Below are 22,109 nucleotides of genomic sequence, written 5' to 3'. Positions count from 1 at the left end.
TGCCTCATAATCTGTCCTCATTTTAGCTGATTGTTTACACCTGATGTCATTAATCCCTGCGTTGATGATCACAGTGTGGACAGAGTGGACAGAGGGGTGTTGCTGCAGTGTGTTTGGAATGTAGTGTAAAAGGTCCAGGATTTTCGCACCAGAATATGAATATGTAACACAGTTTGGAATTGACAAAAATCTAACCCTGGAATCTCCTAACAAAAGATATTGAGGCGGAGGAATGTGGAGAATGTTGCTATTGTTTTGGGAGATGGGCGCTTCAGACCTCGTTAGGTATGCAGCCGAGACCATAGAGTGCAGTGGGGGAGGCGACGAGGGGTCAGGTATAGTCACTTCTCTCTGCACTGGACTTAGATTCGGGGCAGCGATTTCTTTGGACAACGGCGGCCTGGGTGCACTGGGCGAGAGACGGCGGCGCTTACCCCCGTTGTCATCAACCTTTCTGGGAGTCGAGGTGAGAGCCAGCTGCGTCGCGGATCCATTGGACGAGTCGGGACCGGAGCGTTTCGTCGGACGGGATCGCGAGCTGGGGTGACGCTGGCTCTTGGGTATGGGTCCAATCGTGTCCACTCGCTGTCCTTTGTGGGTCGCGTTGGATCCGATGGATGGGTCCGGACCGGAGGGTTTTGTTGGCCAACTTGGCCTGGGCCGAGAGCTAGGATTGCACCGGCTCCTGGGCACTGTCTTGGCCATATCCACTCGCTCTTGAAGTGGCGTGAATGGATTGGAACAGGGAAGAGCATCGGACTGATCACGCTCTCCAGGGTAGAATGGGTCGAAGAGGGGAATCGACATTGGCCGATGTGATCCTCTCACCACGGCCGTCCAGGGGGGGTCTCCTTGTGTCGGTCGGAGTTTGCCAACGGCCCCCGAAATGCGACCACTTGGCCCGGCGACGGCCTCTGCGTGCCCCGGCGGGGGCTCCCCGGCGCCCGGTGCAACATCACCGGCTTTCATGGCAGCCAGCAGGCCCTGGAGTAGCGTCTGTCGCTGGAGGAGATCATGGATCAGGCTGTTGATGGAGCGGAGCTCAGCCTTGATCGAGACAGCTTCGTCCGCTGTGGGACACATTGTGTGTAGGCTCACCGGAGACCACCAGTCACTTAATGGATACCCACGACTGGAGGAGGGTGAGTACACAGTCTCTGTTTAGTCTCAGGTAAACAGCAGTCTACCGCAAAGGTAGCATCCAGGACAGGTAGAGCTGGCGTCTAGGCTACAGGCAAGCCACAGCCAGCTAGTATAAACGGTCCAACGAGTGATCTAAAATACCGATCGCTAAGAACTCACAGAGGTGCGAAAGTTGAAGATCAGTAGACTGTTGTCCGATGGTTTTGCTGTTAAAAAGTTGATTTAAAAGTTGTTAATATAACATTAAAATGTCACGATGTGACAGAGCTTCGCGCTGACAGAGCTTCCGCGTCTGGAGGCGTGTGTGTATACGGAGATGGCCATATATGGAGATACGATGACATCACAGACTCCACAGCTGATGATGTGGCGTGATGTCATACAATACACAAACAAGCCCTAAGCTATAAGCTTAGTTGATGCTGGCGATAAGGTCTGAGTCGAGGAATGCTCTCTTCCCTGGTGAGAATTGCCCCTTTATATAGGGCTTGTTTGTGTATTGTATGACATCACGCCACATCATCAGCTGTGGAGTCTGTGATGTCATCGTATCTCCATATATGGCCATCTCCGTATATGGAGATATAAGTCGTCCATGTCCAAGTATGGGCTGGTGAGGTCAGACTTTGTGTGATGCGTAGGTTGTCTCCATATATGGAGATTCAACATTCCAGGTGTAACTATGGCTGCCCGTATGACGTGAGAGGTGGAGGTTGTGGATTGGCAGGCAAGGAGTGTGTGTGCAAAGTTTGGCATGTCTTGGGGCAACGGTGGCGGAGATATGGGTTAAGTTCTTACCGGACACCACTGCGACTCCTGGCCCACACATTCTCTGGCCACACATTCTCTGGCCCAAACAATGCAATACATTTGCCACACACATCCCCCTACACTCAGGAACCAATGCCACTTACAGCCCTCTTTTACATGTGACCTGACGGTTGCTTACCTCCCGATTAGGGAGTCTTACTGGTGTTTACAGTCTATTGGTTGGTTCCCTTGTCACTGTGACGTGACAGGTGATATCACAGGTGACATCACCTATGTAAAAGTCCATATATGGGTATTCCCCAGAATCTCTTGTATGCCCATAGTGTATATGAAGATCCCTGATGTCATCGATATATATATATATATATCACTGGCCAGATGGCCAAGCCATGGCCCATAACTGTATGCCAATCTGAATGATATGCCCATATGGAGATCTTTATATCTGTGAGTCCTTGTCCCTTTTATGCCCATATATAGAGATTCCTGATGTCATCAGTATACATACCAGAGCATATATACCAGACACCACTGCAGGGATCCTGACTCTGAAAACAAGTGTCCTTTGAGAGATATCTTATGTAATGGTCCTGCTGAAGAAGACAAATGTCACTCAAAGCTGTGATGACACCACAAGGAACAATTCTTGTAGCCTCTTTGGGAGCGCTCATATTATGGCAGGTATTTCGGACACGAAAAAAGAAGCTGCCTCCCGTCCAGGAGGTAGCTCAACTCGTGTCGTGTCCCATCAAAGACGAAGTTACGGCCGTGGAGTGTCAGTCTACACAAACAGTGGTTCAACCAGTGTCATCATCATCAAGTCCTGTCAAGCCAGTGGTGGTGAGCTCTGAAGAACAGTGGGACCAGCTGTGGCCCTTGCTGCAAAAGGAACTGTCACTCTTCCCGGTCCTCGGCCTCGACTGTGAATGGGTTTCAGTAAACGGCAGAAGCTCTGCAGTCTCCCTGCTGCAGATTGCGTCCTACTCTGGGCTTTGTGTACTGGTGAGGCTGGTGTCCTTTCGTGGTGGCCAGCAGTCCTTCCCACTCTGCCTGACTGAGGTCCTCCATGACCCCCATATCCTGAAGGTTGGCGTGGGTTGCTATGAAGACGGGAAGCGTCTTACCCGGGACTACGGCCTGTCTTTAGGCAGCACGGTGGACCTGCGCTACCTTGCCTTAAGACAGAGGCCTGGGACTTTGAATAATTCCCTCAGTCTGCAGTCGCTGGCCGCAGTTGTGTTGAATGTATCTCTGGACAAATCCCTCAAGCTGCGATGCAGTGATTGGGAGGCTGACCAGCTGACCCTGGAGCAGATTACCTATGCAGCCAGAGATGCCCAGGTCTCCATTTCCCTGTTCTTCCATCTCCTGGGCCTTGATTCTGAAGCCAGCTCCCCAACAACTACTGGGTGTACCTACCCTCAGCTGGCTGCCCGCTGTCAGGGCCTGGTGGACGTGCCCTTCAGACACCAGATTGTTTTAGACGGAGAGGAGCCAACTTCAGATGGAGACGGGAGTCGGAGACTCAGAAAAAACACTTGTGATCGCCCAGAGTCTGGAGATAAACAAGTCCCAGACCCTCGTAAGAACCCTCGTTCTCGGAGAAAGCCACTGGGAGTGGGCTATTGTACCAGGAGATCTCCTGTGTTCAGCAACTGCTTCCTTCAAGACAAAGACGGCCAGCCCCTGACTACCTGTAGCAAAAGGAAAGCCATGTGGTACCTGTCGAAAGAAATCGGAGAACTCCAGAGTGAAGACCCTTTAGTGGTGCGTTTGCTGTTTGAACACTCGGGGCGATTTGATTGTGATTTCTTTCTCACGGCTAGGGAGAATCACTGCGTTGTGTGTGGCAAAGCTGATTTGTGTGTTGCGAAACAGGTTGTGCCAACCGAGTATCGGCGCCATTTCCCAGAGTTGGGGAGCTCCCACGACACCCTGCCGCTCTGCACCGCCTGCCATGCCGCCTCCAGCGTCCACAACGGCATGCTCAGGCAGCAGCTGGCTGAGGAGTACGACGCTCCCCTGGGGGGTAGGATACTGGTGGACCAGAACTTGTGCCACGTGCGCTGCGCTGCTCGGACTCTTCTCAACCCAAAGAACAGCTTGCCGGAGAACCGACGCAAGGAGCTGGAGGCTGTCGTTAAAGGGTTTTATGGTGACGTTGAGTCGGAGGCAGAAGGTGTGCAGAGTGAGAGGTCGCTCAGTCCAGAGGCGCTGCAGATGGCTTCAGACCTTGAGCCCAGGACTCTTCGCGAGGCCTACGTGCCCCATGGGCTGAATGTGGTGCGTGGTGTCAAGGCAGAGAAGGGCCCGCAAGGACTGATGGAGCTGGAGCGTCGATGGAGACAACATTTCCTCACCACCATGAAGCCACGCCACATGCCCCCGCGTTGGTCTGTCGACCACTTTGTGAGAAGAAAGAAAACTAGAACATGAAAACATATAGGGCATGCTCCCTTTTGTGCTTTGATACAGTATGGAGCTGAATGACGGCACTTCAAGGTTGGACAACACACTCCATATTTGGGGCATGGCTGCATTGAGCTCTCCTTTAGGCTGACATGAGCGTGACGTCAGAGGTCCGCAGGCTCCGTAGTCTTGTAGATCTGCTACTTACTTCATGTTGACATCATCACAATGGTGTGTGTGTGTGTGTGTGTGTGTGTGTGTGTGTGTGTGCGCGCGCTCGCACTCTTACAGCTTTTGTCTGTTCTCCCCTGGTTTCCTTTCTCCTGGCTTCAGGTTGCTGAGGTAGCGCTGCTGTGCTGCCATTGTAATGTTTCAGTGAAAGAAAACAAAGTATGCTATCTCTCTCTCTCTGTGTGTGAGTGTGTTTGTGCGTGTTTTAGGGCCAAATGTCCTCACAGGTATAGTGGAATTTGAGAAATCGACATTGTGAGGACATTTTAGCTAGTCCTTACAAGAGAGAAGGTTGTTTTGTGGATAAAAAAAGGTATTGTGAGTTACACTTACAATTGAAAAGATTCAGGTTGGCGTTAGGATTAGACATTTAGAGGTCGGGTTTCCGAGTTAGGGGTTGGATTAATGCCTGATTTAAACTTTGTGTGCAGCTGTTGCACACTGAAAATATCTTGTGAGCTTGTAGATCGTTGTGAGCTTGTAGTTCGGCTACCTTTTGGCTGCAGGGTAGGTATAAAAACATCAAAAGATACTCAAATGGCACTCATAACGTTGGCGCCCTAAACTCTGATGTCCCCACAAGTATAGTGATACAAATGTGTGTGTGTGTGTGTGTGTGTGTGTGTGTGTGTGTGTGTGTGTGTGTGTGTGTGTGTGTGTGTGTGTGTGTGTGTGTGTGTGTGTGTGTGTGTGTGTGTGTGTGTGTGTGTGTGTGTGTGTGTGTGCGTGCGTGCGTGCGTGTGAGGTCCCCCCGCCTGTAATTAATCTCAATGAAGGCCGTATAGGCGAGCTAGGTGCGTTGATGGCTCAGAATTCAATTACCCCGGTGCGGAACGCCAAACGCACGCTTTTTTACGGCATGGGTGAATATATACAGTATACGCACAGCCCCCTCTATTCTCCTCCGCCAGGTTAATATGAACCACCTGAGCCTTATCAGTGCTTCACGGGGGATGGGGAAGGGTGGTTGGGGAGGGGTGGTGTCAGATGCGGGATGCATCGTTGTCGTTTTAGCGGCGCGGCGCCCTTATGGTCGGTTTTCATTTAGAGGCACATTGTGTCGGGGGTTGATTCCATTGTAGCTTGTTTATATAGGCTACGACCCCCCGGATGAGGTTTATTCACTAGGAGGTTGAATGTTATGTATATAGGAAGGGATTGTGTACGTATACAGGCCTGTTGTCTGTTTGTTTATGCTTGCCTTTGGCATTGTCATGATCGACTTTATTATCCAGCACAGTGTGTGTCAGTATGGACTGTGTTACTTTGTCCGTTCACTGTATGTGAGGTGTACTGTACCTTTGTACTGTAATGTTTTTATGCTTATACAGTGTAACCTTCACTCTACTACATGTCAGACAAGACACTTTTGACTCCACTACATTATTTTCTAAGAAAGAAATAGTGCCCTTTTCTGTGCCACTATTTCAAAGTTAGTGACAACAGCATATATAGCTATACCCACAAGTCACAGCACGTCATGATTTGACACGCTGTGAGCTTGTACATCTGATATTTTTAGATGACATTGAAGAGACAATTTAAGGACCTTTAAAACCTTTTTAATACCAAAGAATGAAAAGAACAGGAAAAATGCTATAACTGCATAAAAAAATAAGCAACACATTAATAAATTGGCCACGTTGTCATCATAATATAAGAAAGAGGCAACAATTGTGAAAATAGCAGATTTACAAGCTCGCAGCACTAGGCAATGCCTCACAACGCTAGGCGCTGTGAGCTTGTAGGTCTGCTATTTTCACAATATTTATATGTGGAACAGTCAAGTAAAATGTAATGCCTCAACTCCTATATTCCAAGTCCTTCTCAGGGTGGGGTTAGGGTTAGGTCTGCAAATCAAAATATGATCATTTTGGGGGGTTTCACGGCCTAGAAAGGTTCAGAACCACTGTGTTGTTAGTTCACCGCATGCAAGGTGCGTTGTCTCGGTTTCATGAAGCCATTTTATATTATCCTGCACATCGTTCAAACTTTCATGAACACACAGCAGCATCCAAACGATGGCATGCTCAACGACTCATCTCTCACCAATCGGAAACAAATACACTTCTCGTATTTATCTTTTTCGTCCGCTCCTCTCCCTCCTGTCGAATCCGCTGACGCGGCATCGGATATCGATCCTTTATTCCCGTCCCCATCGATTCCCGGTTGATGATTTGGGTCGTGTCTTCCCCACTTTAATTATTTGCATGGTCGCTTCGGCTGTCGAGACGCTGCGTCAATATGATGGAACAGGCAGAGACCTGGCAGCCATTAACACGAAGCACCTGTCCCTGTGGGGCCGGGGGGGCCGGGGGGGGGGACAGACGTTGAGATGGTCCAGTGTTCTGTATTACTGAGTAGACGCTCAGTGGAGGTTGACATTATACTGTACTACTGTATATCGTCACCGTCTAGTGGAAACCTTGTTCTGTACTGTATGTCCAAAACCTTAAAATATTTATGAAAAATCAAAGGTAAGCTATTTTGTACTACTGTATATCGTCACCGTCTAGTGGAAACCTTGTTCTGTACTGTATGTCCAAAACCTTAAAATATTTATGAAAAATCACACCCAATGTGAAGTGAGCGGTGGTCGTGCTTGCATAACGTCTTCAATTGGTAATTGGTGATGTAATACAGGCTACACACACACACATTGCTATGGCAAAACGCTGAGGAAAAAGACTAGGATATATGTCTAGGATGTAATTGGTGATGTAATATGGCTACACACACACATATTGCTATGGTAAAACGCTGAGGAAAACACATTGCTATGGCAAAACGCTGAGGAAAAGTGGCTACAGATAGGTCTAGGATGTAACTGGTGATGTAATGTGATGTAATATGGCTACACACACACGTAGTGCTATGGCAAAACGCTGAGGAAAACACATTGCTATGGCAAAACGCTGAGGAAAAGTCTCTACAGACACACGCACAGCCACTCTATCGTGCGGTTTACCACCGCTCAAAAACACACACAAACACACACACACACACACACACACACACACACACACACACACACACACACACACACACACGCACGCACGCACGCACGCGCGCGCGCGCAGCGCGCGCACACACACACACACACACACACACACAAACACGCTTATCACACTCAAAGATTAGCTCTGCTTGTGGGCCGTCTAATTGTCACTACACTCTTTTATGTCAAAGGCGGGTAATCATTTAAAGAAAAACAAAATCACACCTAATGTGAAGTGAGCGGTGCTATTTATGACTTCATTTCATTTAGTGTCCTGCAAAGCTTTGGCCAATGTGACCCTGGGCGTACAACAAACCTTGAGCGCTTTGTGCCATGATGTAGGCCAGATGTAGGACGCTTCGTGCTGGACAAAGCCAGATGTTTGTAGCTTAGCTCCTTCCAGGGGCACCGCTCAATAAAATGTTGAATTATGGAGAAATAAACATTTCTGTCTATAACATTAAGTCTTTTACTGCCATTTATAAGGATCTAAGGATGTCTTATAGCACCATCAAAATAGCTTACCTTTGCGATTTTATAGAAAAATATCCATCCATTATTTCCAACCACAATCTTTTGTAAAAGACAGACGTATCGTTCACCGAGTTGTGGAAAAAGTCGAACGGGCGCTGCCGTTCCAATGAATGAGGCTGAAGTTTGTCCCTCGGTTGCATCGGTTGTAGACATAGAATTGGAGAACCTAGATCCAGGCATAGAACAAGACCAGAAAAGTGATCCCGCCACCATTTATGCGCGCTCCGGATTTGAGACTAGCGTTACGGAAGCTGTTGCTACTGTACACACCCACACCACCACTCATCTGCTCAGACAGGCTCAGCCGCAGAAAGAACGAACGCTCGCTATGGCGCGGCGGAAAAAAGAACGTTCGTTTGGCGGTAAAAGAGTTAACAGCAAAGATTATGTAATAGTGTAGCCCTGCCTGGAGGATTATAAGCCCAATACTCTCCCCTGCATGGCCAAGGGGAGGATTCCCTCTTGGTGAAGCAGGGCTGGACTGGGACATAAATTTGTCCCTGACATCTTTCCCCAGACCGGCCCACCACAACTGGTGCAAACCAAACATACTGTAGAAGATCTCCAAGCCCTCCGCGTTGAGGTAGCGACGCGTTGTGGGCTTGTATCAGCTGTTATATGTTTGGGTGAGACTCCAGTAGCCTGTGATTGGGCTATACTAGGCCGGTATTCAGATGATTGACAAGCCAGTGGGCCAATCATGTGATGTCTCTCTGCTCTGTGGGCCGGCACTACTGAGGGATTGGCCCTCTCCACTTCGTGGCCGCCCAGCCCCAAAAATTACCGTAACTATCCTAAGCCCAATTTTGGCACAAGGGGAACTATCCCTTTAAACCCTATATGTACTCTTTAACTTACGCTAAATCTCTTCAGATCATCAAGCGCTGTGAGCTTGTAGATCTGCTATTTTTGGGGGGCAGAACATGATAAGTGTGACGCTATAGGGCAGGGTTCCCCAAATAGTTTTCCCCAAGGTCCGAATTATGTCTAGAGTACCAAGCAGAGGGCCACAACATTGCAGGGGGCGACGGTGGTGTTTCCGCTACTCCAGCAACAGTTCAGATATCGTCACTGTCGGGAATAAACCTTGTATCTCCATGTTTCAAATGTGTACCTTTTTTGGTAAAGCAAAGCCCTGCTTCATCATACAAGATCTTCGCACAAAACTAGTGAAAACAGCCGATCTACAAGCTTGTAGATCGGCTGTTTTCACTAGTTTAGTAATTTTTTTAGATGATAAATACAAAACGAACGGTTCTGGACATACAAGGTTTCCACCCAACAATGACGATATACTAGTGTTGTTGCTGCTCTTATACTACCATTATTACTGGTGTTGGTGGGGGCCAGACCGTATCCCCCCGCGGGCCGCAAATGGCCCGCGGGCCGCCTATTGGGGAACCCTGCTATGGGGTTGATGTGGTTAATGGCCTTGCTTGACCCATTGTGGCCAACTACACGTGGGGACGAAACCCCATGCAGTGCTGTTTTAGTGCCTTGCTCTGTTACCTCATTGGGTATGCATGCGGGAGCACAGCCCATAGTGTAGATTAATATTGTAATATAATCATATTGTGTTGTACATATTCATTGTGCAGCGGAGCGTTGTGGTCCCTGCGCGTCTTGGCAGCCAATCAGACGCCTACGTGAAGGTCAAAAGGTCAAAGTGACACCTGAGGACATTGTTTCATTGTTCCGGTGTGCGCGTGTGTGTGTGTGTGTGTGTGTGTGTGTGTGTGTGTGTGTGTGTGTGTGTGTGTGTGTGTGTGTGTGTGCGTGTGCGTGTGCGTGTGTGTTAATACGGGCAGTGAGCGTGACGTTACGTCCGACCTTCTCATAAATCACTGTGGTTTTAATCATACCTGTCTGTACGCTCTGCCTCTCTCTCTCTCTCTCTCTCTCCCTCCTTCTGCCCCCTCTTTCTCTGCCTCTCCCCCTTTACCTCCCTTTCTCTTCCTCCCTCTCTGCCTCTCGTCTTCATGCTCTCTCTCTCTCTCTCTCTCTCTCTCTCTCTCTCTCTCTCTCTCTTTCTTCAATCATCTACCAGTTCTCTCCCTGTTAACTTATTCATCCAAAGTTGATGTACACTAGTATACATGAATACTGTAAGTCCTCTAGAGAGAGAGAGATACAGAGAGATAGAGAGAGGCACAGAGAGAGTGATGACAACGAAGACGCAATCCATATGCATTGTAACATTATTCCCTTTGATCGGTTTTATCAATATGGATTGTGTTGTCGACCGCCATATCAATAAAGCTTTGCATTGATTTGAATGTAAAGGTGAGAGGTGAGGCCATAACAGTGTCGCAGCTCATTAGGCCGAAAGTGGTTCTCAAAGTGGGGTCCGTGGACCCCTTGGAGGCCTTGAGGGGTCCCCAGCCAAATGTGTTAACGTAGCATCGAAACCACTTTAACCCTATATACCATAGGGGTCTTCAACAGGGGGTCCAGAGTACTACAGGCGGTCCTCCAAATCTTTGTGTGGTAGAAACCTTTTTTCGCCTTTATATCAACCACTTGAACCCTAGCGTCCATATTCAGAGAACTTTAGCCAAAAATAGCAGATCTACAAGCTCTTGTAAATCGGCAATTTCCGGCAAACGAGGTTTGGTGTAGAGGGGAAAAACAGCAGACTAAGTACAGAGTAAAAGGTCAAGTTTATTAGGTAATGACGGCTCAATTGGTTAAATATGTGAAAACACACATTGACATGAATACACTGATGATTGTGCTGTCAAACAATGAAACTACATGGAATCTATGAAAAGGTTGTGGGGGGTCCCCTGCTTCATCTCTCTCTCAGCTAAGGGGTCCTTGGCCTGAAAACCTTGAAGACCCCTGCTATATACACATATCAGCTAATTGATAATAGACAATCTAAGCCTGTAGCTTTTACATTAGATCTGCTTTCAAAACATTTCTTTTATTTTTTATGTGGAGTATTTTTTCAACATTTTTGCTAGCCAAATCTTGCATGGGAGTCTCTAGATTATATAAAGGAAGTGTGCCTGCATGTGTGTGTACGCATGTGTCGTGGGAGTGTTAATAATGTTAACAATCGATAGCATGCAGTCAATAATGATATCATGAAAACAGTGATAACAGAGTGAATGACATCACACAGGTCTAATCAACATCCTGATGTCCTCTCTCTCTCCCTCTCTCTCTCTCTCTCTCTCTCTCTCTCTCTCTCTCTCTCTCTCTCACTCCATATTTAATTAATGTAATTAAAAATGCAGGAGGGAGAACATACCAGCTGTTAAAACCTCTGTTAGTATAGTCCTCGTTTTACCGGAGAGAGAGAGAGAGAGAGAGAGAGAGAGAGAGAGAGAGAGAGAGAGAGAGAGAGAGAGAGAGAGGTGCAAACAGGTAAAATCAGTGCTACTGTATATCGCTCCCTCCCAGTCCATGAACCCACCGTGTGTGTGCGCGCGCGTGTGCGCGTGCACTTGAACTTGCGTGCAGGTGCACAACCGCACATGTAAATTAGCACACACACACACACACACACACACACACCACACGCACGCACAGACCCAAATGCACGTGTGTCCGGCAGAGTGAATTAGCATGTGAATATGTCTCTGATTAAACTTCCTCTACCTTTGTGGTTAAAAGCACCCTGGGTGCCCCCCCCCCTCCTCCACCCATAGACCCCTGCCAAGCTCTGACAACCGATTCACTTCACCCTCATCCCTTTCATTCATTCATTCATTCATTGTATTCTAGACCTGAGGTTCTCGCATTTTTGGCTGTGACCCCCCAAATTAATCATAATTGAACTGCCCGATGTACTTGTGGATCGGCTATTTTTCAATGATGGCAATAATGGTATTTTTTTATTTCATTTCATTGCTATTTTTTAGGTATCAAAATGGTCTTAAAAGTAATTAAATTGTCACTTGTCACTGTCATCTGTCCAAAAAAGATCAAACCTCGGATCGAAGTGAAGCGGTGAACTTTTATTCTGTGTGTTCTAGAGTTATGAACTCTGTGATCTATACATTCTTTATATTCTGAATGAATGAATGATTTTATCTGGAGGGCCGAATTGTCATGTGAAGCTTGACCAATCCTCAAAGTATCCAATCATCAGACCGGGACGGACACTACACACATATTCTGGACGTACGGGACAGATAAAACCTGTTCATTCTGGACTGAAATGACCATATATGGACATGAGGTGACAGACATTTTGTTTTTGATAACACCTGTTCATTCTGGACTGAAATGACCATATATGGACATGGGACACATATTTTCAACCCACAGATTGAGAACCACTGCTCTAGACCTGTGATTGGGCAGCCTATGTGAGGCTGGGGATAAATAATTGGCATTACATTTGTTTTATTTTATTTATTTATTTTCTGGGGCCGACACTAAAGTGGTCCTCCTCCTGCCTGACTAACCTTGCTTCCACCCGTCTCGTCCGCCCGTCCGGAAAACAGGTTGATCGTTAAAATGTCCTTAAAAGTAACGGTTTACTGCCCGACTGCAACATTAGAAGGTGTGGTGTGAGTGCAACTGGTCTCCAATCATTCAGCCCGTTTATTTTGCCCTTTTTGGGAACCGGCACAATGAATGCTGATTTGAAGCAAGATGGAATTTTGCTCTCACGAAGGGATTGATTGGAAATTGATTGGTGTGATTAGCCAGCCGTCTGATCTCAATGGGACATCTTTTCAACGCCGAGGAGATGGAAAAGGGTGGTGATAATAGAACATGCTCTTGATGATTAAATGATAAATGGTCACTAATGCTCTTGTGGTATTTTGATTCATGTTGAACGGGAAGACGACGTGGTTCTTTTTGACAAAGTTCTCACGTCTCACATTCTTATGCTGGTGATCTCTTATTATCGCTTTGCGTGAATGAGGTAGACTGCAAACCCGTAACAAATTTTACACTGTCCTTTTTTTGTTTTTTTTACATGTTACTGTATGTGAATCTCGGGTGGCGCAGTGGTAAAGGAGGTTATGGGTTGGAAATCCACCGTGGTGCATCCGGCTTTGTCGGGCGTCTATAACAATGGGCGTATTTCTACGGGCTGGGGCCGGAGCATTTCAGCGGGGAATGTGGGGCGGGAGTAGGGCGAAGGCTCTACGACAGGGGTCTTCAACGTTTTCAGGCCAAGGACCCCTTAGCTAAGAGACAGATGAAGCAGGGACCCCCTCTACATCTTGCATAAAACTGTGTTGCAGATTTTCATCAATTTCAGGTAGATTCACTTGTTTGACAGCACTGTGATCAGTCGATGTTAATTCATGTTAATGTGTATTTTCAGACATTTAACCACGTACTTTGTCGATATTTTGTAAACTTGACCTTTCACTATGTACTCGGTCTGCTCTTTTTTACCTCTACACCAAACCTATTTGCCTAAAATAGCGCTGCGATGAGAGCTTGTACATCTGCTATTTTTGGCTAAAGTTCTCCTCAGAATAATTTAAAAGAATGATCCTATCACACAAGGATTTGGCAGCCCCCCCTGCAGTAAGAGCGAGATCATTTAGCGACCTACCAACCGGGTCGCAACGTGGTCGGTAGTTTTCAGCGACCGGGTCGCTAAATCGAGCGACCGGGTCGCTAAATCAACCGACCGGCCCGGTAAAATCACCAACCGCGCCGCTAAATCGACTGAATCTTATATACATATTACGATACAGTGATGGTACTAGGTTTTCAATGTAATGGGTCCCGGGACCCACAGGTGGTCATTCAAATGGGTCCCAGTAAAGTTTTATGAGTCCTCAATACAATGTTTTCGAGCGCTGTGAGCTTGTAGATCGGCTATTTTCAAAATGTTTGCCTATTTCTTATATTTATTTTACAATTTGGCTAATGTTTGAACTTAGAACTTGGATTTCTAAATACACTAGGCTACAGACACCCATTTAATTATATTTATATCACTGGGACCCCAATTTATATTAGTACAAAAGGAACAGGTCCATTTGGTTCCATTTGTTCACCGAGTTACAGACCCATAAAGTTCTATTTGGTTCCTAACTATCATTTATCTGGGGACCCCCTGGAACTCCCTCAAGGACCCAGGACCCCACTTTGAGAACCACTAGTGAAAATTGTTTTAGCTGTTCCAGGTTTAACTGATAATACATCTTTACAGTGTTTATCTTACACAATACATTAAAAAACGAATTAAACTATCTAAACTAATATAGCAACTTAAGTAGAAGAAGTCAATTATTTTAACATGGACTCCAATGGAGGCGCATCCCCGGGACCCCAGGACCATGACATGAATGAGTCCCTGGGCGACTTGAATGAGTTTTTGATGCGGGATACGCACGTAAATGTAGGCCTGTCCTCTAAAAATCGACGAATCGACGCGTCGTTTTAAAGCCCCCGGAATCGACGCCAATTGTTTGAGTCGAGCCGTCAAAAATATATATATTTTTTTTATCACACCAGTATACTGTGGTGCGGTATGAGAGCGCTGGACTGTGACTGTCATGTAATTCTTATTGAGTCCATACTTCCTACTACTAGACTTAAAAATAAAATCAGTTCACGTGACTTGAAAGTTGCCTTGATCATATAACAGGGAGCTCTTATTTTGAAGTTAACCGCTTGGAAAGGAAATGCGTCGACGAGTTGTTATTCTACTTGAGAGCTGGCCAAAGAAGCAGCAGAGCCAGCGCGATGCGCTTTCAACTTTCACTGCCGTGGGTGTGTGGTGGTTGGACTCAGGCTGAGGAATAGCGACGGGCGAACTGTTTTCCTTTTTATTATCTCGCACCAGATCGGCAACATAGCTCTTTTGATACAGCAGCGGTGCTCTGAGAAAATACAACTTGTGGAAAATAATACACGACATGCTGTCAAAGAGATGCATTATTCTCTCCTCCGTTGTTCTACTCTGCTCCACAATTCACAATTACGCACGGGCAAATTACGCACGGCTGGACGCAATCTTATCGTCATTAATGTCCAGTGTCCACCGCTATCATGTCTCAATATGCACGGTAGTTCATGGATCTAATTCACTTTAAAGGCTTAAAACATATTGCTGTTTTATTGTATTACGTTGACGTGGTTTAAAAGCTTAAATCACCACTTTTTTTCCCTTTTTTTTTTACATAAACGATTCGTCGACGCGTCGGATTAACCCCGCGACTCGAATCGACTTGATAAATCCTGCGTCGAGGACAGCCCTAACGTAATGACATCACTGCGATACATAAAAATACAAATCTCTCCACTTGAGACATGGTGTGTCAACTAGAAAATATTGGTTTCCATCAGAACCAGTGGCAGCTTGTGATTTGGGGGGCTATGGGGGGGAGCTGGCTTTTTTTTTTTTAGAACAGGGGCTAATTCAATTTAGGCAACAAACAATAATGAATACTAATAATAAGACAAACGAGATCCCCTCGCTTATAATTGAACAGACCAGATCATTGGCAGTTTCCAGCTCCAAATCTGAGGACTGTAGGTGATCGATAAGGTTTTTGTTAGGCTGAAGATGCTTTCCAGCATAAAAAGTATGATATTATTAGTATGGTTTACATTGTCTTATGTAAACCTTACATATTCATCCTTAAACATTTTCATCACCATTGGGTTTGTGGGGCTGGGGGGGCTTAAGCCCGTATCATAGTCGGGTCCGCGGTGGAAGGCTTTACACCGCGGTGTAGTCTTTTCGAGTCTTTTTGAGTCATGAAACTACAACGTTACATCATTCCTCACGGTGGAGAGCTTTCCACCGTGAGTACCAACACATCTCTCTGTTTTTACTATCAGACAGACAGGCTCTACACCCCGTTCACTGATTGGTCGACCTGAACCGGTCTAGACGGGGTAAAGGACTTCACCGTGGGCCGTGACTATGATGGCCTGCACTTATTTTCTGACTTGAGATGGAAAGCTTTCCACCTCAAATTTGCGGTGGATAGGTCTCCACCGTAGACTCTGATACGGGCTTTAGGGGGTGCTAAGCCTTCACCAGGGGCTAGCCCCCCCTGGAGCCGCCCCTGATCAGAACTGACTGAAAATAACTTCACACTTGACGTTTAACTACTTGAACGGACCCCAGCATACCTGATCACTCACCTCTGACAACAACAGAAGGAGCTGTGTTGAAGGAAGTCAAGGACTTCAAGTACCTGGGCGCATGGGTCGACTCAACTGAGAAAGACCTTAAAGTAAGGAAGGCACTCGCGTGGAGGGCCCTGAACGGCATGAACAGTGTATGGAACTCTAACCTCCCCCGCCAAATCAAACTTAGCTTCTTCTTTGCAACGGTGGAGTCTGTTCTCCTCTATGGCAGTGAATGCTGGACCCTGAAGCCAACCCTGCAGAAGTCTCTAGACGGGTGCTACACTAGAATGTTGCGTGCAGTACTCAACATCAACAGGAGTGCACATGTTACCAACAGGAGCCTGTATGAGGGAATACCAAAGGTAAGCGAGAAAATTGCCACCAGAAGAATGAGACTAGCAGGACACTGCCAAAGACACCAGGAGCTTCCAGCCAGCAAATTGGTACTGTGGGAGCCAACACATGGGCACCGGTCGCGAGGACGTCCCACAAAAACATACGTGGACATACTCAAGGAAGACGTAGGGACACAGAACACCAATGAGCTGGCCAGATGTATGGAGAACCGAGATGACTGGAAACAACGATGGAGGGCTCGTCTGAGGACGACCTAGATAGATAGCATCCCTATTCCGGGGGAAGGTTCACCAAAAATAACAGATCTACAAGCTCACAAGAACGCGTCACAACTTTTTTTGTGTGTGTGTACACGGCTTGTAGATCTGCTCTTTTTTTAATAGAGTTGAGGTAGATGGAAGACGAACTCATCGGGTACAGTGCAAATCAGGTCTGTTTTACTAAGCATAGAGGCTCTAAGACTAAGTGGTTAAACTTACTGAAGTGATATTGATGAATTCCAAATATTATCAAATTATTCTGAGGCACCCCTGTACTGGCATAACGGACCCACTTTTGGGAAACCCTAGGTTTATTATAGTAAACATGCAACCATGTCATGAAGTAGAGTCCGGTATAATGTGCTTTAACACCGATCACAGCAATTATGCCTTTCCAAAGCAACAGAAAGTGATGCTGGAGCTTGCCAGGGGAGATGATGTATTCAGTCTGACACGCATGAGAGGACTGGCCTCATCACGGAGAGGTGCGCGCTCTCATTTAAAGAGGCAACAGCAGCTGAGACGGGGGTTAATCTGGGGAGGGGGGGCGGGGGGGGGGGGGGGAGAGAGAGAGAGAGAGAGAGAGATTGTAATTGCCTTGGGACTTAAGTTAACGGTGTTTTTTCATCTGTACCTAGCAAACCCAGCGTGCATTAAGCCCAGAGCTGTGTTTGGGGGGTCCAGATACCACACTGGTCAATCCATCAAACACCGGTACTACCCCCCCGCCCCCCACCCTCTTCCAAACACCACACATCTCTCTGCCTTCCGATACGTTTCTTCCTAATTAATTATTTCTGGATGATAGACGACTTTTTACAAACAAAATAAAAAATATGTGCTGTCCGTGGGTTTTCATCTCGGACGGCACCGGCAAGAAAATGCCTCGTCAGCTATATACACTGCTACCCACTGTCACCTGACTGGAGTTGGCCGGATGCCTGCATGGGCGGACGGGCGGACGGACACTGGCAGAACATAACAGACTCCATGTTGTGATTTCTGCGCTTGTTTTGGGTGGCATGGATCAGATTGTAAATATCATCATTCATCTATCTCACTCTAGATTAGGTTATCATCCCCAACCCCTGGCCTTTGTGTCCTCAAAAAATGGACAACATCAAAGGCCAAGTGGCCTTGCCCCTAAAATGAAGAAATTCCAGGCCTGGTTCACACTCTGTAATGACAGCTTTTTAACCCTAGCATTCCTTACACTCTTGATATCATTTCCCAAATATCTGTAGTGCTTTTTTTTCCTCTTCTCCGGACGGCTTCCGGGCAGGAAATAGGCCTATACCCCACGTTCGGAGATGGGGTTTTTTCCCTCTTTTGTGTGTGTGTGTGTGTGTGTGTGTGTGTGGGGGGGGGGGGGGGGGACATGAAAGAGAGGCGTTTGCCATTAATATCGAGCTTTGAAGACAAAAGAGCATATTAAAGGATGGAGTTTATCGTTACAAATTAAGAGCCGGGATGATTTGGCGCCCGGCCGTCTCTCTTTAATCTTTCTGCCCGTCTGAGAATCTTGTCTTTCATTTTTTACATTTTTTCTGTCCACCTCTCCTCTCCTCATTCCTCCTCTCCTCTCCTCAAGGCTGAAATGGAACCCGGGCTTGATGATGAGGAAGCTGATGAAGATGATGATTGCCCCCCACCCACCCCCACCACCACCTTTTGAAATAAGGAGATGCATCATAAAAGTTTAATTACCCCCTGTCCCCCCTCCCTCACCCCACCTCCAATTTCCATGAGATTTGCCTTTTCGAACGAGCAGGGGGATAAAAAAAGGATTGGTTTAAAGAAAGTGTGGAGTCCGTTTGAAGATCTGAACAATTAGTTCAGATCAGACACGAGCGGCGGTTGGCGTGTGTGGATGGAGGAAGGTGATTAGCATAATGAAATTAATGAAATTAATGAAATTAACTCGGAGACAAGAATCTCTAATAGGTGCAAGAGAGAGAGGGGAAACGGCACGAACAATATTTGAGCAAAGCGGTGTTTGTGCTGCTAATACAGCAATTAATGGAACTTGAATTCAATTAACACGTTGCTAACGAACTTCCTTTGTCTTCCTTTGGCTCGTATCACACAGTGGCGGGAAGTAACTAAGTACCGTACTTACATATAGTTTCTTTTGAAGTATACTTTTACTTTACTGGATTTATCCCTATACTTGCTTATTAATTAACTTTGGTTACTAGTTACTTTGCCGATTTAGATTATTATTTACATATATACAGTTAAACCTAGCTCCTTTCGGAACCTCTCCCTCCGCTATACAGCTCCAAGATGAGGTTCCTGCTCATTACAAGCCCATATGAGTTGTTTTTTTGTTTCCCCGGGGATAGTTCCCCACGTTTTTGACCATGCTTACCTTCACCAAACATCGTATACAAAAAGGTCCTATACCTGTCTCTCGTCTACTTCTTTAACGGTGGAGGTCATGTCATTTAATGCTTAATATCTGCAACACATATTACAGGGATATAGTTATTAATAAATAATCTTGCATAAGAGTGTGGACAATTAATGATGTGAAAACAGCGATGGAAATATGACATTCATCCAGTTGTTTCATACAGATTAATGAAAAGCATTCTAAACAAAAATGCAAAATGACAATAGCTCAAATAACTGACACTATGTTAGGCTTAGTCACTGTCATTATGATTCCAATAATTCCTTGGTCAAACCAAAATCAAGGTATATAATCATTTTGCTTATTTAATTCTTTTCAAGTGTAGCCTACTCATGTAATCCACCTTGAACACCATAATAGATGTAGATAATATGTACAGCATGTGCATGCTATCTTCATTTTACACACCAGTCTGCAGCTGTGCATAGCTTGTAATAAATGCAAAAGGTCACAATGATTAGCAGGACTTGCACATTCCCCTCACTGTGAGCTTAACTAGCTGCAAACCTGTGTAAAGAACATAAGTATTCCCTAAGTTATACCCTATAAAGTTGTGTAGCCTACTGTATATGCACAAAGATATAGTAAATCATTTGCTACTTACCAAGATTTGCAAACACTCCCCAGGTCTCTTGTTGAGAGAGATGTGTGGTGCTGCTGCTGCTGCTGCTGTTTGTTGACAGAATGTTCCGGTAGAAGTTTTTCCCATGAACCCTACTGTTTTTGAATCTTAGTCATACAGTATCTACTCCATTTTTTAGGTTGTTGTCAGAGATAAAAAAAAAATATTGAGTTGGAATGAGTAATAATTATAGCTTTTAAAATTGATCCATATAAGTACTCCATACTCAAATGTTATGAAGGAAAATTACCAAAACACCTTGAGTATATATAATTCATAAATAAAATCAGTTGGTCAAATACTCATTTATTCTCACGAAATGAACTCAGATAATATATGTACAGTAAACTAAAAATGAACAGTTGGATTTTTACCCCTTTAGTTTGGTGTGACCTACTCAAACAATCACATACATGATATTCACTGATTTTATTGAGCTAATCTTTCTAATGGTGCTATTGACATGGCCACCGGTTTATGGGCTTAATATTGATGACATCAGGGTACCCCATATATGGGCATAAAAGGGATTCTGTTTCTGCCAATTCCCGCCTGATGTCGTGCCGGAGGCCGGACTGTTTCAGACTGTACTGAATAACTGCTAGCTTACATAACACCTTCAAACTAGGACGGAAGTCTAAGACGCACATGTGTTTGCAGGGACGTGCTGGGCCCCTGATTCAGCCCGGGAAAAATAGTTGGAGAGGCCCTCATTGCGCGCCATAGAGAGAGATCTCTCTATGGCGCTGCTGCTACTCAAAGATTTTTCCCGCTTCAGATCATGACAAGTGACAAGCCAGTGGGCCACTTACTGTACATGAGTTATATTTCGTCGTTGTCAGGTGGAAACCTTGTATGTCCAAAACCGTTTGTTTTGTATTTATCATTTTAAAAATGATTTAAACTAGTGAAAACAGCCGATCTACAAGCACACAACGCCTCGCACCGCGAGGCGTTGTGTGCTTGTAGATCTGCTGTTTTCACTACTTTTGTGCAACGGCCTTGTATGGTGAAGCAGGGCTTTGCTTTGGGAAAGAGATACGAGGTTTCTGCCCGACAGTGACGATTTACTTTGTTGGCCGCCCAGCCCCCAAAATGGAACGAAGGCCGACATTTTATTTTGATTTCTTTTTCGAATGGCCGGCCTGGACCGGCCGGGAATGAACCGGCCGTTCGGGAGTTGTCCCACTTTTCCCAATGGCCAGCACGTCCCTGTGTGTTTGGCTGTTCTGACTCCTCCAAAGACAATGATGCGATCTCCCACCATGAAATGGCACAGTACATGTACGTCAGTGACAATGGGCCTTTTTTGACAGGCTCAACCTTCATCCAGGAGGCTGTCTCTGGATTGAATTTCCACAGCTCAACAAAGTCCTGGTTTATGTATTCGCCACCACATGTATATTGAAGGCAAAGGCGGAATGACCCTTCCATACACCCGGTAAAGGTTGAGCAGAAGTTGTGCTCAGCCAGCAGTTAGTCTTTGTGTCAAACACACAGATGTTGTGGCAGCATGGATGTGAGTCCCCTTTGGGTGGCCCAAATACAAACATCTTGGTACCGATGACGGTGGCGGAGTGACATGATAAAGCAGGAGGCGCAGTGCCTCTGTTGATAATTAAAGACCAGATCATCTCGATGGTGTCCAACTTGTGGAGGTCATTATTGCATCCGTAGATATACATGACCTTCCCCGAGACGCAGGCTGAGTCGCCGTACCTCACCTCTGGAACAGTCCCAGAAACCTGGGGCTTGGACCACATGTGGGTGTTGACATCCAATGCATAAAGTACGCCGCTGCCAGTAGGCCCTCCCCAGATGTAGATGATCTCTTCTAGAAGCACAGCTGTGTGGTGAACACAAGCTCTTCCAGTTGTAACTGAGCGCAACCGCTTCCAGAGCAAGGACACTGTGTTGAAGACATGCACATCCATCTGTGTTTTTGCATGTCCAAAGTAGTAGACGTTGTTTTCCACTGCTACAGCATGGTGCATCTTCTCTGGTCCTCCTTCCTGGTGCAGCAACATGCACCACTCCATCTTATACAAGATAGGTGCTCTGGATTAATCGGTGTTGGCGGAACAGTTGGCCTGGTCTTTAATGTCTATTTTCGTGTTAAGGTTTGTGAGGCTAGCAGTACAGTTTTGTACGGTACATTCGCACTGACAGTGAGCCTGGGGGGGTTCATATGCCCTTTTATATGTTCCATTGTGATGTAGGCATGACATCACTCATCACAATACAAATGTCCTTATATGGCATTGCAATAAAGGTAAGTGATATTGTTTTCAGTTCAAA

The 22,109-nt window shown here is 46.1% G+C and overlaps 1 protein-coding gene across 1 annotated transcript; it reads left to right on the top strand.

Annotated features, from left to right (window-relative positions):
- Positions 1–1,118: 1,118 nt before the first annotated feature.
- On the top strand, positions 1,119–18,448 carry LOC308280170 (exonuclease 3'-5' domain-containing protein 2-like; the record flags this gene model as incomplete). The annotated part of the gene is made up of 3 exons (XM_080720431.1): positions 1,119–1,142; positions 2,596–4,323; positions 18,365–18,448. 3 exons carry the CDS (start codon positions 1,119–1,121, stop codon positions 18,446–18,448), a joined length of 1,836 nt encoding a protein of 611 aa, XP_080576557.1.
- Positions 18,449–22,109: the final 3,661 nt, after the last annotated feature.

This window comes from Nannobrachium achirus (genome assembly GCF_963921795.1).
Source record: "Nannobrachium achirus genome assembly, chromosome: 24".
NCBI lineage: Eukaryota > Metazoa > Chordata > Actinopteri > Myctophiformes > Myctophidae > Nannobrachium > Nannobrachium achirus.
Note: the sequence above shows the minus strand (reverse complement) of the source record. Positions and strands in the feature narration are given on the sequence as shown.